The sequence below is a fragment of the Musa acuminata genome, chromosome BXJ3-8 (genome assembly GCF_036884655.1).
Source record: "Musa acuminata AAA Group cultivar baxijiao chromosome BXJ3-8, Cavendish_Baxijiao_AAA, whole genome shotgun sequence".
NCBI lineage: Eukaryota > Viridiplantae > Streptophyta > Magnoliopsida > Zingiberales > Musaceae > Musa > Musa acuminata.
Window position 1 is genome coordinate 48404547 of NC_088356.1, and position 20703 is coordinate 48425249.

Consider the following 20703-nt stretch of genomic DNA (forward strand, 5'->3'; position numbering starts at 1 on the left):
TTCAAGGTACATTGTGTCCAATAAGGATTGTTCAATTATTATGGTCTTTTTCTAAGGTGGCTCCACTTTATTCGAGATCTCAAATGTTTTTCATGTTACAAAAAAAAAATATCATCGTGATCAATCCAATAAGGTGCGAAGGATTGTTCAAGACACATTACCAAGATCAAGGTTAGAAAAGATCTTTTGATTTAATCTTAGTAACATGAGATAAGTGAGTGTATACATGAGTGTTTAAAAGATGATTTCTTTTTATTATGTTGAATATGAGCTTTTTATATCTGATAGTAAAGAGGTAAAATATTTCATAAATACTTTATGTGACGATAATATCTAACTGTTTCTAACAATCTTATCTGTATCTTTTATTCGTACAGTACAGGAGAGAAAAAAAGGAAAAAAAATCATCTGCCCCTTGCCACATGAATAGATAAGTAAATTATATCTTTTATCTTTTTCAACTCGAACATCATCACATGAATACTATACATCGAATCGAATGATAATTTCCTGACTGATATTTTTTCTATGTTCTTACCGTCGTATGGAATGATAATTTCACTTCTAACAACTTGTAGATAGATACAGATGCATAGTGTTCGGATGCTTTCCGCTGGTGAACATCCCACGAGATAAGCATGACCCAATTCGACAGGATAATTGCGCAGAGCATGAGGTCGTCCATGGGGACCGCACATGTACGTGCACATGCACATGCCTGGTGAGGCTGCCGACGCAAACTCTTAGCCATGGCAACAGCTTGTGTGAGTTGTTGCCGGCGACAAGACTGCCTGTTAGAGCTCATTCTCACTGCGTCACTCTCCCTCCCTCCCTCCTCAACTTGTGAAGAAAATGAGAAAGGTGGTGGGGTTGGATTCCCTTTGCCATTGTCTTCATCGTTGCCCCAAGTCAACACTGCCTGCAGCCACGGCTGTTTTCTATCGGCATCACATTGTTGGAATCTGATCTGCAACTTTTATATCTTCGTGATTCTGAAAGAAATAACACTGATGAGGAATTATTCATGATTCACAAGTTTCTCAATTGATGGTCAAGCTTAAGAATTCGTCTTTACCATCTAAATTACCAGTCACCATTTACTCGAATCGATTGCAAGGAATCATCAACACATCAGCAGCTAAAAAAGAAAAAAGGTTGTATTTTGTCTTCACACGCTCATATTATCTTCACAAGCTTGATGAGATCATCTTCGTCTATGTCGTCCTCAAAGACTCTCTTTCTGTTTAGATCTTATTAGATTATATGGTCCTTTGACCCTACGCTAATAATTCTCCTAATAATTTATCATAGATTCTATATTTTTATCTATAAATAAATAACATATCTAGGGGTTAAACGATGCATCTCATAATGTAAATAGAGTATAGTTTTTCTCTCGACCTCTCTAATATAAGAAGATGTGTTTAATTCTTCTTGACAATGGTTTTTGAATCTAGGAACAATGCTTTGTAGATCACCTTATTTGAATTTAATCTTGACATAAATTTTTTTTCGTATTATATATAACATAATATATATAATTATATAATTATATATATATATATAATTTAATCTTTGGTCTTTCTCACTTTGACCAAAGATTGATCTTCTTCATATAACTTTCTTTCTTTTATACTATAATCAAATAAGATATATAATATAATTAATTAGATTATGGTGACATATATTGATCCTCTATTAATAACTCTCCTAATGATTTATCATAGATTCTCTCTTTGTCTATAAATAAGATTATAGTTTCTCTCTCTAACCTACATCTCTAATATAAGAAGATGTGTTTAGTCCTCCTTGACAATGGTTTTTTAATCTAGGGATAATGCATTTGTAGATCACATACAGATTTTTTTTATAAATCTGATCTAACGTTATTTGAATTTAATCTTGACATAAAATTTTTTCGCATTATATATTACATTATATATATATATATATATATATATATATATATATATATATATATATATATATATATATATATATATATATATATATATATATATATATATATATATATAACTTTCTTTCTTTGGTACTATAATCGAATCTTCTATCTTTATAATTTCCCAACTTATCTAATTTATACATTATTGTTGTGAATTAGATCTATCTTCCATCATGTTTCATCGTTGAAAGCTTTCTACTTGGGCTCATAGTCTTTCTTACTTTGACTCAGATCAATCTTCTTAATGTGACCTTCTTTATGCAGTGACTATCTTCCCCTATTCGTTGTCGGTGCTATGTTATGTACGATGTTCTTCCATGATACAATGTATCTTATTTATTATAAATCATATTTTTTTTCTTTCTTTCCCCTCAGACCATGGCTTCTCGATCCAAGAAGGAGAAGCACAGTCTTCCATTTTTGTCACTGAGCATAGTTGGCATCGATTTATAACAAATTTGATTTCTTAGTTTCTAATGATTTTTATTAAATCATCTTAAATTTAAAGTTATAATATAATAAAAGGGATCTCATATCCCTTCATATCCCCTTTTCTCAATTTATGAGATTCATTATATTCTTTTTCATCCTATCAATAGGGTAAATTTTTTCTTCTTTCTTTTTTTATCTTCTAACACAAAAATAATAGCAAAGAATAAGATAATATAGGTAGTAAACAACATAATACATAAAACGACTTTAATTATAAAAAAAATAGAAAAAAAAAACCTACACACGTACCCAAATAATATAAAAGGCAACATACAAATTAAATAAATAATGAATGAAAAAGAGCATAATACAGATACACAAAAATAAATACAAAAATAAGTATAGAAACCACATTATTATGTGACTGATAAGGCATATATTTTGGTCTCCAAATGAGTCACCACCGACGTCACACGCCACATCCCAACTAGTGTCAGAATCTGACGCCGCACGTCACCCGTGACACACGTCAAGCCAGGTTCCGTATCGAGATACTATGCGACACGACTATCCTGAGGGCTCGAGGTGGTACCGTCTAACGCCGCTCAAACATCCCCCAAGACGTCAGCTCGTCATAAAAGCCATCCCATCCCACAAAGGTCAGCAGTCACACCAAACTGAGGCGTAACCAATCCTCGCACAATAGTATATAAACCTCTGGCCGACGTCCGGTTAGGGGGAAGACAAGAACTCGATATAAAAATACTCCACTGACTTGCTCGTTGGAGGAGCCAAAGTCGGAAAACACCCGACGAAGACCATTTTGTAGGAAGGCGGACACCCCCGAGCGGTGAGCGTCTCGACCCAAGAGATACCTTTCATCACACAAGGGAGAGCAACGAGACGGCCCGGATCTCGACCAACGCCGACCAATATTCCTTCCCGATGGTGCAACTACCTTATCATCCTACTCACTCCGTAAAAAGCTCCCGACGTCGACCTGCGAACCTAACCGTGCTGACTCATCAATCACGATACTTTTTTTCACTAATAGTGACATAAAAGATCAATTTCATACTATTAGTTATCGTGACAACTCGTTTTAGATTCATTCCTTCATCAAAGGATTTAATCATATTTCCATTCGTTTTTTGTAATATATAAACGAAAAAAATTAAGTCAAAGCAATTTGGTCATTTCATTGATCCCATTCGACACAAAGCACTCAAAAGACGGAAACGCCCTCGCCATCTCATCCCTCGTTAGGCAGTTGTCGTGTCTATACTCGTAATTACGACAAAGTTTAAGGGCTTTGCAGTAATATTGCACCAGTGTCCGCAAGCCATCCGATTCATCTTTTTCTTGTGGCGGACTAAAATAAAAGGCGAAATAGGAAGCCATCGAGATCAAAAAGCTACGGTTTGTGTACGGACCGGTAGCATCGCATCGATCGATCTCGTCGACGGCGAGATGTCTACCTTCAGCGGAGACGAGACCGCCCCCTTCTTCGGCTTCCTCGGCGCCGCGGCCGCGCTCGTCTTCTCCTGTAATCCCTCTCCCCGTTCATCTTTTCGTCGATCTAGGTATGGAGTTTGTGGTTTTGACGAAGTCCTTCGGTCTTTTTAGGCATGGGAGCTGCGTACGGGACGGCCAAGAGCGGGGTCGGTGTGGCGTCGATGGGGGTTATGCGGCCGGAGCTCGTGATGAAGTCGATCGTGCCCGTGGTGATGGCTGGAGTGCTCGGGATCTACGGATTGATCATTGCTGTGATCATAAGCACCGGGATCAACCCCAAGGCCAAGTCGTATTACCTCTTCGATGGGTATGCGCATCTATCGTCCGGCCTGGCTTGTGGCCTCGCGGGCTTGTCCGCCGGCATGGCTATCGGGATCGTCGGTGATGCCGGAGTCCGGTATAGATCTTTTTCTGCTGCTTCTCGGAATTCCTACATTTTAATTTTTTTGTCGTTTTCGTGGATTCTTTGGATCATAGCACTTGTTGGTAATTTGTCTTCAAGGGTGCTTGTGCAATGCGTTGATATATGGAGGCATACGAGAACAAATACCGTACATTTGGTGAATAGCTTCGTCTGATTTAGGTGGATTGTAGGAGTCTACAAATCTGATCTTTTGGATTGTAGTAGTCTACAAATATGATTTGCTTCTTTTGGTTTTAGGTGGATCGTAGTAGTCTACAAATCTGATCTTATTTGATCTACGCTTTAGACATATTAGCTGACCTATATAATTATTTCATGATACGTAGTGCCCACTGAAATCAGGGAAGGCCATAATTAGGAGCATGAGTATTCTAAATTGTTCTAAAGTTAGCAGGCTGTTTCATCTGTTCTATGGCCACTATGGTCATTTGCTAATTTTGATTCTTAAATGGCATTTTCTATGCAAGATGCACTCATATTGTTGTCATCATCACTTTCATTTTTGCATAGACATAACCTTTACAATGCTATAGTTTCTGTTTCGAACGTACGGTCATTTGCTATTTTGCTGATTTCTTCTGTTGAATTAGATAGGTCCTTGAGCTTTAATTATATAGTCATTTATCTACCCTCATGTGTAAGTGTATGTGTCAATGTAGGTAAATGAGTGATCTTTTGTCTTGCGTTCCATAAGCTCCTTTAGGTTTCTGCTGTTCAATTGAATATGTCCACGAGCTTTAGTTTTCAAGCCATGATTCTATTGGAAGATTGATTCTCTTTTGTGCGAGCAGCTCGCTATCATTTCCTGGCTTTAGATTAAGTGTCTGATTGGTTCATATGATCCTTGGCCAATGCATTTGATCCTCATGATATGTATCACTTTCATTATTTTTCTCCAGAACTGCACCACATTGAGCACTACTCAAGCACTAAATTTCATCGAAATGATGTTATCGTAAAGGTGGAAATGAGTGAGGTACACAGAGTGATGTTAGCAGAGAACTATCATATAATAGGTAAGTAGGGGCCAGGAGGGTAGTGAAACAAAAATTGAGGAGCTGATTATGATAAGGATACCGTTCGTTAGGATTGGCTGGGGTCCAATTGATTTTAACTGATTTCTTGTCTTATTGTGAGAAACCATCCAAAATCAATTTGACTCAACCAGAATTGGTCGAAAATTGGATGGATTGGCACAACTTGATTGATTTTGTTGACTCATAAGCTTTTTTCTTTTTCTCCTTTGCAATCCAATAAGGAGAAGATGGTTCATCTTTGTCAGACTCACCTCATCAGAAACCAGTGGCTCATTCCCTTGCCAATGTGATTTGCTGTTATGTCACTACTGCCTCTGAACAGGTATTTGAAACAGATTGTACTCTGAGTTAACCTTAACTGAAGTGTCGAAGACAACTTTCCTCGGTATGATGACAGCAGGAAATGTATTCTCCTCCCAATATGCTCTTCAGGTATCTTAGACAAGTGGTTATGACTTAGATATCTGATATTGTGGATGAAGTGGGTGGTAATTTACTATCAGTATCTTCTTTAGAGTTGACCTATGCTCCAACATATGGTTGTGATTTTGCTCGAGAGACTATTATTAGATTTTATAGATCTAACTGGATTTTGATTAAAGTTATTGACTAATGGAAAAGAAGCTTATATCTTAAGAAATCTTAGAAGATAATCTTGATGGGAGAGACTCTCTTAATTATCGTTTTCTAGGCCTTGTACTCTCGCTTATATAATGATAGGACCCTAGGAATCTCATAATATCATTTGAGATATTTTGTCTCACCTCCCTGATGGATCCCTACTACATCAATGTCCTGAGAAAAGTAGCAAGAGAAAAGAAGAACCCAACTTCTTCCTATGTAGATCTACGTGTGGAACATCATGACGATCAAAATATTATATTTCAGAAAGTTTCACATCATATTCTCGATCTATGGTAATTTAGATTTCATTCGTTGCTTAATTGTATTCTACATGATATTTTAAGGACCTTACTATTTATAGCCTCCTTCTTATGATTTTCAATCTTTTAAGAAATTAATAAAATAATAATTTATTATTCATAACCCCTATAATTTTGCTTTTACCATTTTTTTTTTCTTTTCTTCCTTCCCCACAGCCCCGATTTGTTGTACTCTCTACTGTCGCTAGCTCTCCCCATCGCCCGTGCACCCTATTGAACAATTTCCAAAGGCTCGGAACATGACATCTTCTGAGTTAATGTAACTAACCTAGAAGATTCTATCTTTTGAGCTATTATAGAATGTACATAACATTAAATCAGTATAATAAACGTCAAAAACTATTTCTCACCTCCTCCTCTTTGATCTTTAGTTTGTGCATTTCATCATTTGCCTTTTTTTTTCATCATCTTATGTCATTTCCAACGATTAAGAGAAAGGAAAAAAAAAAGGGAGGCAAAAAGAGATTGTGAGTAAGAAGTAAACAGATTTTATTAGAATTTAAATTATAAATTGAGGGTATATATGTCTATTTGACAAAGGAATAACTAAGGAATGTTCAAAATTCTTAACATGGGGTTGTAAATAACAAAAAAGAAGATGTGCAAATAGTATTGCAATCTTACAACCATTTCTTTGTTCTTTTCCCTTTTTTTTCATTTAGTTGGTTACTTTAATTGTGTTTTTCCTGAAGCATGTTCAAAATTCTGTTGATGCAATCTAAATCAGTTTCTAGCGTGCTGTATATTTAATAATCTATGCAGTCGATTAATTTTGAACTTCATTGTTTGATGATAAGTGGCGTTTTCTTTGTTTCAGGGCCAACGCTCAGCAGCCAAAGCTATTTGTAGGCATGATCCTCATCCTCATTTTTGCCGAAGCCCTTGCGCTATATGGCCTTATCGTCGGCATCATCCTCTCCTCTCGTGCTGGCCAATCTCGAGCCGAGTGAGAAACAAAAGTTGTATGTGTTACATGCTCATTTTCTATTTATATCAAACATCGATTCTATGTTTCCTCTGTACTTTTTCACTAAAGATTCTTTCGTGTTATGGTATCCAAAATGTATCGAACTGTTGACGATTATGTCTGACAAATAATTAGCACCCCTATCTTAACTCTTAAGCTAACCTGTCATAAAGTTGAAGTTAATCTTCCATCTGTAATAATAGTCACAGAGATTTAAGCTACAGTTTCTAAGATTCCATCAAGAACACATTGTAAGAGGATGTTAGCCTCCTCCCACAGACCTGGCACGTGGGTGGCGACCTCGCCTGTCAGCCACCTATGTCGAGTCTGTGGGGAAGAGGGCACATATTATTAGAAAGTATAACCTGTGCCATGTCATCCATTACTGCAAGACTAGCTAGCTCTGCTCTATGAAGGTGGCAACATGCAGCCAAAACCCTTTTTTTTTTTTAATTAGCATCCTCTTTTCTATTTATTCTTTTTTTTATTAGCACCCTTTTTCTATTCATTCTTTTTTTTTTTTATCAGCATCCTCTTTTTTTATTAGCATTCTCTTTTCTATTTATTCCCAGAGAACATCCATTGACTCTACAAGGTGAAATTGGCCTTGGTCTCCGCCCCACCTCTTTCTTGTCATCCCTTGTTATTGATCTCGCTTGCACACCTTTGTCCTGCAGAATCATTCTCGCATATGCATTCTAGCTCTCGATGGGTACAGAGTTAAGAGTGTCTCAGTGAGGATGATGACAAGCGAGGGACGATAATGAAAACTAGGGTGCAAAATTAAAAATCATGCTGAGGACAAACAAGAAAGAACAATAACGGGAGCATACAGACCAAGATGGTACGTAGATAGACGACCCAGAAGGCTTAAGGCCAAGAGCAATTTTATCTTCTAGGATATAAAGCATGCTTTACGAGAACAAAGAAAAAAAATACTAATAAAAAAAAGTGAAAAAAAAGGGGGTCATTTTGAAGTAATGATCTTTCATCGCTGGCCTTTCGTAGCATTGTTTCTGGCGCATCATTCACAGAGAAAAAGAAAGAAAAAAACAGAAATGGCCCAGCTTTGTCACTGTGTAAATAGGTGGTAGGTGCAGCTCAGATTCACGGTAAATACATAAAATTTCTAATACGTGGTAAATAGGTGCAGCTCTACGCACCTCATCTCTTAAAGTAACTCAGATTCACGCATATAAATTTGCAAGGTCATCAGCAAACGCCTTCCGAATAACTTCTCTCTTGAGCTTCAGTGCAGCAGTGACCAGACCAGATTCCGGGGTCCATGGTTCAGGAAGCAACTTTATCTTGGCTGGCGTCTCAAACTTATCTAATTTTGCTTGTTTTGCTGCCTGTAAAGTAAAAATAACACAACTAATAATCAGTCCACTGTTTTCTACTTGTATCAAGACTATTGATTGAGCTATTAGAATCAAATACCACCCGGTATATACATTGTTTGTCCAAGTTGTCCGGATGGACCTCATGGGCATCAAAGTCGAGAGTTACAGATTCAATGAACTCGATGATCAGCTACAAGCTGATCTTATATTTTATGATGGAGCCTTCCAAAATCACATGCATAACTTGAAAGGCTATATAAGAATAGATATTTCGACAAAATTTTTTACCGTTCCAAACACAAAGACATCTTTTGGTAAACAGAATCAACCAATCAGAAAATATCTTCCAAGAAGGTGAAGTAGATGAATCACTCAGGTAGAAAAAGACAAAACTTGCATATGTAACATAGATGGAAGGGCAAAAGGGACACCAACCTTAATCAATGACCCATGAACTTCTTTCACTGTTTCCTCTTTTTGGCACAGATCTGAAAAATCACTGTAACTTATTCCTCGCTTTAAAGCCCATTCTTCTAAGGCATGGGATGCAGCAACAACAAGTGCCACACAGAAATTGTGAAAAGGATCAGCGTGCAGCATGATGTTGTCCACATAGGGGCTCACGATTAGAGCAGACTCAACCTGAGAAAGAGAAGGTAAGTTTGCTAAAACTGAAAATTTAACCAATAGACATGAACAGTCCTACCTTTCCAAGAGAGACATATTCACCATGCTGAAGTTTCACTATATCCTTTTTGCGATCAATGATCTCTAGGCAACCGTCAGGGTAAAATCTTCCAATATCGCCAGTGTAAAACCACCGCATTCCTCTCTCATCAACCTTTTGTCAGTTGGACATCAAGGCACCTGATTAGTCTCAAACAGACCATGTTTAAGGTAACAAGCAATATTTAAAGTGCCAACCTTGTAAACTTCCTTTGTTTTCTCTTCATTCTTGAAGTACCCAAGTGTAACATTTGGACCACCAATAACAATCTCCCCACGAGGCATTGGTGAATCTGTAACTAAATATCCACCTTCTGCCCAATCAATCAACTGATATAAAAAAACAAATAACAATATGTAAGAGATCATTTAAACTTAAGGTAATATAAATTAGTCATTGACTATCCATAAAAAACCTCATATGGAGATCTATGTAAATATATGGACACATGTTTTCTTTTTCTAAAATAGTGATGCAAAAGAATAAAATACCTATATATATATATATATATATATATATATATATATATATATATATATATATATAGGAACTTTAGAACCCAACAGTGCTAGCAACTTCAAAGTAGCTAAAGAGGATAAGGATACTGTTGAATGTTTTAGTAATTATTAATATATAAATTTGCTTGTATCTAATGCAGAAGAAGATTTCAGGAAAGTATCTTTTCTGAACCATTGAGGTTCTACTTGACTTTGATACCAGAAAATAGTGCAAAATAACATGGACATTGTGGGAAAAAGGGATTGGTAAAGGGTACAAGCCATCACTAAAGATCGGCAGCAAAGCATAAGCCAACAAGAAACCCTATGTGCATTTGATAGAACAATGAATTCTTCAACAATCATGGTTATACGGTACAGAAATGTTAGAGCCCTAACCTAAAGAATAATAACTGATGCCATGTTATATCAATAGAAATAATCTTAAAGTTGCAAGATCTAATAGAATTATAAAAGTCTAAATTAGTTCAGCATAGGAGTTCACTCCGAAGTTATCACTTTAAATAGACAAGAAAAAAAAAGTTGTCTGAGAAGGTATAAAATAATTTACAGCATAAAAAAATGAGCCTAGGTGGAACAAACTGTAGATAGAAAACCCTCAAATTTCATTAGCAAAGCAAGTGTCTGATGACAAGGTTTTCATACGCAAAGGTTAAAAGAGTAAGCACCAGGAATGAGGTTACATCATGCATTCGGGTAAAAAAGATTGTAGCAAAGACTAAAGATAACTACACGGAATTCTGAAAGAACTTTTCTTCATAAACATTGACTTCTATTGGCAGCCACAGTAGCATATCTGAAGTGTTAATATCATGAATAGGTGTACAAAATTTTATGCGGTTAGTAAATCAAACTTTGTAGTAACATCAATGCCATGGATGGCTATTGTCCACAAATCTATAAAATTACAGCAAAATTGTTATTAACTGCAACTAAAAGAATAATCTTAAACAAGCACTCTAAAAAATTTTGCAAATGAAGATAAAAAGGAGCAACCAGAACAACATTACATCTGATTTTAGACAAAAAACAAAGGTGATATATCACACCAGTCAAACAACCAATGTCCTCAAGGTCTTCACTTCTCATAACAATGGACTAGTTTACTCTTTATTACCTTGATATATGAACATGGAAGTGGAGCACCAACACGACCAACAGAAGTGTCATCATATTCGGAAAATGTTCCACCAGCACAAGTTTCAGTCAGACCATATCCTTGTCCTATTGGAGCCCTGGCAGATATATGAGAAGGTTAATTACAAGGTTTAAGGCATTCAAGCTTCTACAGATCTATAGATGTCTGTAAAATGAAACAATTCATAGCTAAAGAATCAAATGATCTACAACAAAGAATAAATATGTTGTGTGTTTACAAGGGTCAACTTCATTTGCAGTCTCAATAGTTCCTTGCCATGGAAAATTATTTTGGTTAATTTTTCTTGATGTATCTTTACATCTCTTTCGTTTTTTTATTTACTTATCAAATATCAAGGAATCCGATATTGTTTGGACCAAGGATTTTAATTTCGAATGATACCGCCCATACTGGGTGGTACGTACCGGTCCACCGGTAGACCAATACTCAAACCGCCCGCTATCGGGCGGTATCAGCCTAGCTACGACGAGGGAAGAAGAGGGGTCGAGGAAGAAGAGGGAGAATCGGGGAAACCTCGACGCTTTCCGATTCGACACCACCCTCCCTCAACAATCCTGATCCAGGAGGTAACGGAGAGGCAACAGCTCGGCTTCTTCTTCGCCGAAGGCTGGAGACGCCTACGGCCTTTGCCACGTTCTTCGCTAAAGGCCGAAGACGTCTGTAACCTTCGACGCCGTCGCCGAACGCCATAGACGAGGAGAAGAAAAGGAGGCGATGTCGCCAAGGCAACGTACGCCTCCTTTTTAAATTTTTTATATTATATATATACACACACACACGTACCGAGTGGTACACCCTGGCATAACGCTCGATACGCCTATATCGTACCATACCGAGCAAAGCTCAAAATGTCGGTACGATACGAAATTACGATCCTTGATTTGAACCAATATGTACCTGCCCATATTTAACGATCCGACCAAAGACTGATACTTGATCATAAAGGGCAGTATTTATTTACTTTTTATTTTTGGTTAATGGACTGAAACCTCAAACATTGGTACTTGTACAAGAAATCTAGAACTCAGAAACAATGGATTTTTACCATACTTTAAAAATGTGTTGCTACCAATGATATTAAATTAAAGTTTCAAATCTCCAAAATCTCAAATCCAATAATACTAAATCTAAAAATTGCAATAGGTTTTTTTCATTTATAATAATATAATGTATTTTGATCCACTTGAATGTGAGAATGGCTTTTGCTATCTAAAATTATCATATGAATCCACAAATTTGATCGGATAAGCAGACATACTTATATGTGGTTAAGAAAAGCCATGGCTTTTGGCACAGGAAAAAGAATATTTTGTCACAAACTAGCATGTCTAGGAATTATTTTGAAGAAAAAAATCTCAAAAATCCACTTTTAATCCAAGATGCCACTCATGCACTTCTATGCTTTAACATCCAGATGCCACACTAGAATGAATCAGAAAACATTTGCAGCACCATGTAGTAAAAAATTATGAATAATTTCAAAGTAGCCTATGTAACCAAAAACTTCAGCTAGTTTCTTGTATATTTTGGGTATGAATAAATTGCTAAGACACTCTTTTAACTTGTGTTGCTATTTTTACTAGTGAAATCTGCAGGTCTATCAAGAAAATTTGGTTGATAAATTCGACCAATGGAATTTAGAGCCTGTTTAGATTTCATTAATGACCAACATCAAACTCAAAAAATTATTACTACAGGAAATATTGACCTTCTAAAACTTGTCTTTCAAAAGTTATTGTATGGTTTGTCAAGAAAGTCAAGAATGAAAACTTATGCTTTATAGTTTATTGTTTCAAGTACTTAATTGTCTGTAATTCAAATTAATGGTAAAATGATCATTGGTCCCACCATTTAGTTGGCAGAAATCTTGAGTTAAATAATAAATCATAAATCAAGCAAAGATAAAATGACTAATATAATATCTTTTAGATGTTACAACACATTATTATCTAAAATTCTGATTCGTGAGGATGTTATAGTATATTGGAGTTATCTATGTACATCACCATAAAACAACCTTACATTCACTATATAATTTCTTCTATATTCTCAGGAAAGTCAATATGTAAAAACGTTACTAATATGTATTAGTCCTTAAACTATCAAATTTGCAAGTTTGTCCCTCATCAAATTTGCAAATATCAGTTAGGGGATTGCAGTTTATCCCACCTCCATCTTCTGACTCCTTTGATGATTGGTCCTATCACACTTCAAAAATCACAGTGGTCAAAATTTCAAAATTTCAAGCAAAAGTAAGCACCATGCTAATTTTCAACAACCAAACATTCCAAAGTAAACAACTTCCCAGAAGTATCATTGTCAAATGTCCACTCTCAACCAAAATAGCCTGCCCTCGGTAAAAAATATTTAAACAAACTCAATTTCATATATTTACAGGTTGACACTCATTTAATACTCTCAAAATCAATTTTGCTTTGTCTGGTGAAGTTAAAGCATCAAGTCCATCTAGCTAAAACTGAAGTTTCATACTGGAGTCCCACTAAAATGTCAAGCATTACCATCACTCAAGTTAAATGCTTTCTGAACAAATGAGAGACATAAGGACACCAATAGTGGAAGGTTATTAAAGAAAAACATGTCGGAAAAACAATTGAACTAGCTTTTTTAACTTCAAAGAGAAGTTTAAGAAGCCAATAAAACTAATGAAGAAATACAACTCAAACAAAATAATGAGTTCAACATTTGAATGTTGCATCATATATAGAATGGAACCCAGAGTTATCCTATTAACATAATACAGAAACCAGAAGTGAGAAATTAAAACACACTTCTCAACTACACTATGGTGCCATTTCCCATGTATTTCTCCACTATAGTGTACAGTGACATTCAAGCATCCAACTGACTGGTAAACAAATATAAATCTTCTACAAATTAGGTGACAGATATTGACTACACTCTCAGTCTAGAATGAGGTAGAATGTTAGGTGACCAAGAGATGTTCACAGAATACAGATGTACATCAATTAAAGGATTTAATAAGTTTGATCATCAAAATGTATTTTTAGAATTCAGAAAAAAAAGGTTTGTGAAGTACTTTGTATGTATGAAGTGGCAGAGGAACTGTCACTCAGATATCTTAACAAGCATAACAGCATCTGTGAAACCTACAACAGAATCAAAGCAGCTGCAACTGCATCTATGCATCCAGGACTTAAAAATTCAGGTTTATTTTACTTGTGTGTTCCGCAAAGAAATGATATAAAGGTTATACTAACCCGAGACATATATTGATAAATCTTTGAGTATCACCAGATAAAGGAGCACCACCGGAGAGTAGAAATCGTACATGTCCTCCCAAAACTGCTCGAACCTTTCTAAAGACAAGCAAATCCCACAAAACTTTTTCTAAACCCCACGCTCCAAACCAACTTCCATTAATAGCAGCTAACCTACGACCATATGCAACATCAAATAATTTCTTAGATAACCCACCCGTAGCACCAACCTGAAATGCATTAAGAACATAATACAAGATAATTAGTCTCATGGAAACCATGTCAAAGAAATTATGATATTCTATGCAAGGAAAAGTCAAGACCTTTTTCCGCACACCATCACGGACACGATCAAGGATAGCAGGGACAGCAGTCATCAGTGTAGGTCTCAAAACTGAAGCATCACCTTTGGTTCCTTTCTTTATCTTGTTTGACGTATCAGTGAGAGTCAAAGGTGATCCATATCCTATAGCAATCCCTGCAGCAACCATTACATTCTGCATATGAATTATACACAAAATTAGTACTGAATCAAGAACAGATAAATGAAACTAGACCGTCAGCAAGTTATGATGTGGATCCTGTTTAAATTTAGAGGTAAACATATCTAATGCCCCGCACCTCTGCAGCCAACTCAAGAATATGGGCTAGTGGCAGGTACGCCATGTATATATCTTTAGTCCCAATGGAAGGAACAATAGTCATAACAGCTGAAACTGTAGCTAGAACATTGCGATGTGTCATCATTACTCCCTGCATGAAAACTGAAGGAATTATAAAGGGAATTGGCATAAGATAAGCAACACACAAAATTTCTGAGACATCAACAATCAACATTCTAAATTTAATAATGAGACCACAAATCATTAGCACAGAGGTAGTGTGTACAATGATATATATGCAGGTACATGCAATGTAAACATACACTGCAGATGTATCAGTAGAAAGCCGGGAGTATGCTTCATAAGTGTCTTCATTGGTTTGTTTATGCCTTTGTGTGTCTGCTGGTGGCAATAGTTTTTCATTTTGTTCCCCTCCTAGGTTGTTCATCTTGTGTTTTGAATCCTTTAATTCGAGGATTTCCATTGTCAGTGACTTTTATATCAATCATCTAAAATCCGCAGGTTTAGATAAGTCAATATAAAATCAAATTACTTCTATCACCACCATATTTGAAGTAAGCTATCATATCAAATTTTGGTTTTTCATTTAATTCAAAAACCTGTGATTTTATTTATGATGGCCAAATTTGCATTTATTACATTGTCGGGGATTCATGCTTCTGTTCTTCTGTAATTCTATCCTATATATTAATGTAGGGAAATTTCAACCAAACCAATGCAAACTATTATGATGCACAATTTGTCTGATTCTAGCAAAACCAATATGGAGTTTTACTACATCTATCCGACGCTCAAATAACCATGGTTGGCGCAGTCATAAAAACCAAACTGGACCAATTGTTTGGATCTGAAAAACTGAGAACCAGAAATATCAACCGGTCTAGTCCACTTATTAGATCAATTTTGTTCAAAAACTGAAATGAATTGACTGGAGATCAATAAAACTCCAACAGATACACTTGTATACCAAGATATCAAATTAAGTGGTCTCCAGCAATCCTGACTGTCCATCCCAAACACAAGGAGAAGCCAACTAGTGCTTTGAAGTTGTAAAGGTTGATTTGATTTCAATAGATTACATCGAGAAGTACTATTTTAATGATAAAAATTAGACTACATATCATTTATTTTTTAAGGAATTAAAGTCAAGACTTTTCAGAAAGGATCTTTGAATAATAGGATGGAACAAGATTCAAAAGAAGTCTAACAGATCCACACCTGTCCCTGTCAAGAGTGGACAATATCTCATGTATGGCATCGTTCATGAGAGTATATGACATATGCCCTGTTACATGGCAATAACTCACCTAATGAAATAATAATAGGTGAACTTGTAGATAACTATAATGCACAGAAAGATAAGCCACTTGATATGGGCATGTCAAGATCAGATCCTAACATATATCAGAGTTAGTTCCAGACTCCATTCCTGGAGGTATGAATAAAGAACAATACTGGGGGATTGGATAGCATTTGAATCGAAAGAACTCAACAAAACAAATGCTACCATTTAGTATGATCAATTTTATGGCATAAACCCCTCAGTTGCCACAATTGTACAACAACAACAACAAAGCCGCTTGTGTATTGAGGACATGCAGGCAAACTGCAAAAGACAAAGCTTAGGCCAATGCAATTGATAGTAATAACAATACTTATATATGAGTTCAACAAACCTTTGGTAGACCAGTGCTACCGCTTGTGTACATTATCACAGCAATGTCAGCTGCAAGAGGCAGAACTGCATCCACAGGCTTTTCCCTGCCCATTGTCTCTACTTCACCAAATGATGCAATCATCCAACTGGTACTCTTCTTGGCCAGTGAAACCTCACTTGAAACCCCATCCTCATCGATATAAATAACACGTTTTACAGTGTCTAATTGTCGACTTATATCAATCAGTTTTTTAAGTTCCTTATGTCCACAAATTACAGTCGATGCCTCTGTCTGGGTCAATCGAAAACCAAATTAATAAGCGAGAGATTGAAACAAAATGATCATCTCCATTGACAAGAAATACTAAGAAACAAAATTCATACATAACCACATTGTCGAAATAATGTTGTATTTATTGTTAGGATTATAATATGTTTAGTATATTTTCAGGTCATTGTGCAGTATAATTGTTCACTAAACTGGCTCATTAAGATATCAAAAAAATTGCAAGATCAATAATAAGAAAGAACTAAGCATAATTTAAAAAATGCTAGATACTACCAAGAACTAAGAAAAGGATGAGATGATCAAATCTAAATTTTCTTGCACCATTTTGTATTTGCTCAGGGGTTTTGTCCACCAAGCTAACCAAGAAGTCCGAGGTGCATAAGCATCCTTCGAAAAGGAAGAGATTAGAAGATGTGATTTGGAATTTCATAAAAATGGCATTTCTTTTGAGCAATTTCAAGAAGCTAAAATGATGATCTTTCATTCAGTTCACACAGGTAAAGAATTGATCATTCAAATTTCAGACAAATGTACATCAAATGCTGCAGAACCACTCAGAAATACTGGGTAACTTTATTGTAAGCTGTGAATGTCCCCCCCAGTCAAAGACACTAGTGTCAGAGACTCAGAATGAGATAGCCATTCTAGACCTATGTATTTCAAGTTAAAAAATTTAGTGGTTACAGATTAGTCATCAAGGATACAGAAGTCATCCAGATCAAAACAACGCCATGTAAAGAAAGGAGATTATCACTCCCCCCATCTAATCTTACACAAGTAATTCATGTAGAAAATGCAATTTGTATCATCAGCATGGTTACCCTTGAGGATGAAGAAAAAGATTGATGGAACTGAATGAACTGAAGTAGGGTCACTTCACACAATATAAATCTACATTTTATGCATCATATCATCACTTAAGAATAACCAGCTACTGTTCCATATGTTTGCACGGTGTGATCCAAAATCTTAGTGTGGTTTGACCTCAATGCTGAAAGTAGTTGATTGCATGTTCTAGGTCGTAAATGAACTAAAACGGAAGATAGAATAATAGCTACATTAATGAAAAGACAAAGCCCAAACATCACAAAAGCCATCTCACTAATAGCCTATTGCAGCATAAGAAATCAGAGATGCCTCCTGACTAATAGATCATAACTAATTCTCTACAGATAGAAAACCTAAGAACAAAATAATATATAGAATATCTTCTCTCTGTTAACTTAAACCATTTCCTGACATTGAACCCTATAAAAAGCAATATCTCAAGTTAAATCGGGAGTACTCATATCTCTTTTAATCATTTCTACTTTATAATAAAGTCTTCTCTTGTCACGCCACTAATATTAATTGAAAGTTTGAAACCACAGTACTTAAACATGCCTGCACCATCTGAAGAATTTTCTCTCACTTTACCTTCTAGCTTGGAGGCTTGGAGCCACACCTAATTGTTCACAATTTTTTTTTTATCCTACATAGTAAATTTGTACCTCCACCTCAACATTATCATCTATAACCAATATAAGTTCACAAATTTTTATACCCTTGACACACGAATCAATTAAACATGGTTGGCCTAGCAACTTTTTATGAAATATATCTTTTAATCTAAAAGACACTCAACAATCACAAAAAATCCAACACCCCTCTCCACTTTAACCACTTAAATTTTACTCTATGAATATATTAATCAACTTCTCTATTTTATTTAAAAATACATCTAAGATACTTAAAACTTACTTGTAAGAACTTGTTCACCTAGCTAACTACATCCTCAGTCCTTTTCTTAATATTAGTAAAATTATATCTTGCATACTCAGTTTTAAGAATACACTAAGCAATCACAAGAAAAACATACCAAAAGAATTATATAAAGATGAAATGCCTGGTAGTCATTTTCTACAAGACTAAACTGTAGAATTATTAAAATCAAATAAGAGGAAAACAATGATTTAAATGTAAATAAGCCTTGAAAGATCAAACCTCATTTAGTGAGTGACAAAGAGCATCCTCTCCCAATGAAGCATATATCGTAACAACTGTGATATTTTGCCTGAAGCAACCCTGTGTTATGAAAATAGACCAATTGTGTTAGGGAGGTAACATACAATCTTTTGACAAGATATAAAACAAAAAAGGTGTGCAGCTTCTTTTACCATAGTTAAATGCTATAGGTAAGACTTTAGCATTTAGTATTAATTATTAAGCAACTGTTACAGTTCCAATATCAAGATAATCATCAACAGCTCAAGACACATAGATCCTTTTAAACAGATGACATGCTAATCTCATAGCTCACCTATTAATTTCCCATTTTTAAAGCAAAATTATGATCAAAATAAGCTATCTAATCTATATTTTTATCTCCAACAAATAAAAATTTCCACTATGATCAACAGGAGGACAACATAGGTTGAGCATCGTGCAGCATGAACATGTTCCAGATGCAACAAATATTTTCTTTCCAGATAAGAAAAAACACCTGTAAAGCAATGAACCATTCGGCTCGTGTATCAGCAAAAATGGCAATCCGCTCATCTTTTTTGTGGCCAAGTTGCACTAGACCAGATGCAAAACTGCAGACAGCTCTAAAAGCCTCACCATAACTAACCCATTCATAGCTTCCCAGATGAAGCTTCTCAAAGGATCTCCCATCTTGGCTTACTTCAATTGCCTTTGTTATAAGCTTTCGAGATCCAAGTAAAGGCCTGTATGCGAAGCATTTGCAGGATTGCTCAAATAGCTCAGCCAGCGTCGTAACCCCTTCCCAAAGAGACTCCACTGGAGAAGTAAATCGGTAGTTGCGAACTGCATATCCAGGCTCTCCACCAACATCCACAGGCAACCCTCTTTTCTTTCCATTATTCGATTTTCGGAACATAAGTGAAGCTATAAGTGGAACGAAAATGCCAACAATATACGGATTCATCCTTGGAGATAAGCAAACGATGTGTGACCCAATTCTCAGAAAGTGCAGAATCTTTCAGAGGGAATAGCCCCACCCAACCTGTCATTTTGTTATTTTCAGAAGAAAAAGCATCTATAACATCAATAATCAAAACATTTAGGTAAATTCTTGAAAGAAACAAACTTTCGTTCATGAAATTTTAAAAAAAAAATCTAATTAATAATAAGTAAAATGGCTCAATTTTTATCATGTTTATCCCTCCGCTATACTGCTAACATCATCATCCTCTTTTATGAGGATTGTATTCGGCACATATTCATAAACAGAAACATCCTATACAAAAATTATAAATTCACGAACTAAAATCATCAAAACAGGAAAGAAACATATATGAACTTCTGGAAGTTCTTTCCGTCAAAAATCTCGCCATTCCCTTTCACAGGGAAAAGACATCAATTCGAAATCCATCTAGACCACCACCAAACACACATGATCGTGGGATAAAAAAGGCCACATCAAACCCACAATGGTTCATGTGATCGGATCGGTGTTCTCTTATTGAAACAAATTTTGCCGAGAAGGTAGCAAAGCGACCGTAACAGAAGTGCGCACCTCGTAGGCAGCAGCTAAATGCAGAGAAGAAAAGCCCTATAGCAGATCAGTTTGGGGGGGGGATTAGGGCTCGGAGGGGCTCTTGATATGGATGGGTGTAAGGAAGAGGCCGTGAAAGGAGTGACGGCGGAGGGATCGAGGATTTGTGCGGCGGAGATCTCAGAACACGAGACGACGTCAATTTATTGAGGCCTTCTGGGTTTGATGTCGCTCAGGCCCTCCCTATCTTCTCATTCGCTGACGGATCCTCCTAGTCTGTAATCGTTTCTGCTCAGATATCTTTCGAAGGCCGAGCTGTACTCTCAGACTCCACGAGAATTAATTGCATCAGCCCCAGCCATATCGA

At 36.1% G+C, this 20703-nt stretch overlaps 2 protein-coding genes across 2 annotated transcripts; one reads left to right on the forward strand and one right to left on the reverse strand.

The window, feature by feature from the left end:
• The first annotated feature begins 3782 nt into the window (after positions 1-3782).
• LOC135645207 (V-type proton ATPase subunit c1) lies at positions 3783-7438 on the forward strand. Its single transcript, XM_065163374.1, has 3 exons — positions 3783-3941; positions 4022-4307; positions 7133-7438. Exons 1-3 carry the CDS (start codon positions 3866-3868, stop codon positions 7263-7265), a joined length of 495 nt encoding a protein of 164 aa, XP_065019446.1. The 5' UTR covers positions 3783-3865; the 3' UTR covers positions 7266-7438.
• An 889-nt stretch (positions 7439-8327) lies between these two features.
• LOC135645560 (long chain acyl-CoA synthetase 9, chloroplastic-like) lies at positions 8328-20681 on the reverse strand. The gene is made up of 12 exons (XM_065164059.1): positions 20358-20681; positions 19320-19844; positions 18821-18901; positions 16568-16840; positions 14890-15021; positions 14592-14765; positions 14269-14498; positions 10988-11105; positions 9550-9681; positions 9332-9466; positions 9061-9267; positions 8328-8634 (listed from the first exon to the last, which is right to left on the reverse strand). The coding sequence occupies exons 2-12, from the start codon at positions 19764-19766 to the stop codon at positions 8470-8472; spliced, it is 2094 nt and encodes a 697-aa protein (XP_065020131.1). The 5' UTR covers positions 19767-19844; positions 20358-20681; the 3' UTR covers positions 8328-8469.
• Positions 20682-20703: the final 22 nt, after the last annotated feature.

Coding starts and splice junctions, on each gene's coding strand:
- LOC135645207 (XM_065163374.1), top strand. CDS start 3,866: ATGTCTACCTTCAGCGGAGACGAGACCGCCCCCTTCTTCGGCTTCCTC. Junction 3,942..4,021: donor GGCCGCGCTCGTCTTCTCCT/GTAATCCCTCTC, acceptor CGGTCTTTTTAG/GCATGGGAGCTGCGTACGGG. Junction 4,308..7,132: donor GTCGGTGATGCCGGAGTCCG/GTATAGATCTTT, acceptor TCTTTGTTTCAG/GGCCAACGCTCAGCAGCCAA.
- LOC135645560 (XM_065164059.1), bottom strand. CDS start 19,766: ATGAATCCGTATATTGTTGGCATTTTCGTTCCACTTATAGCTTCACTT. Junction 14,766..14,889: donor TTCTTGAGTTGGCTGCAGAG/GTGCGGGGCATT, acceptor ATTCATATGCAG/AATGTAATGGTTGCTGCAGG. Junction 9,268..9,331: donor AATATGTCTCTCTTGGAAAG/GTAGGACTGTTC, acceptor TCTCTTTCTCAG/GTTGAGTCTGCTCTAATCGT.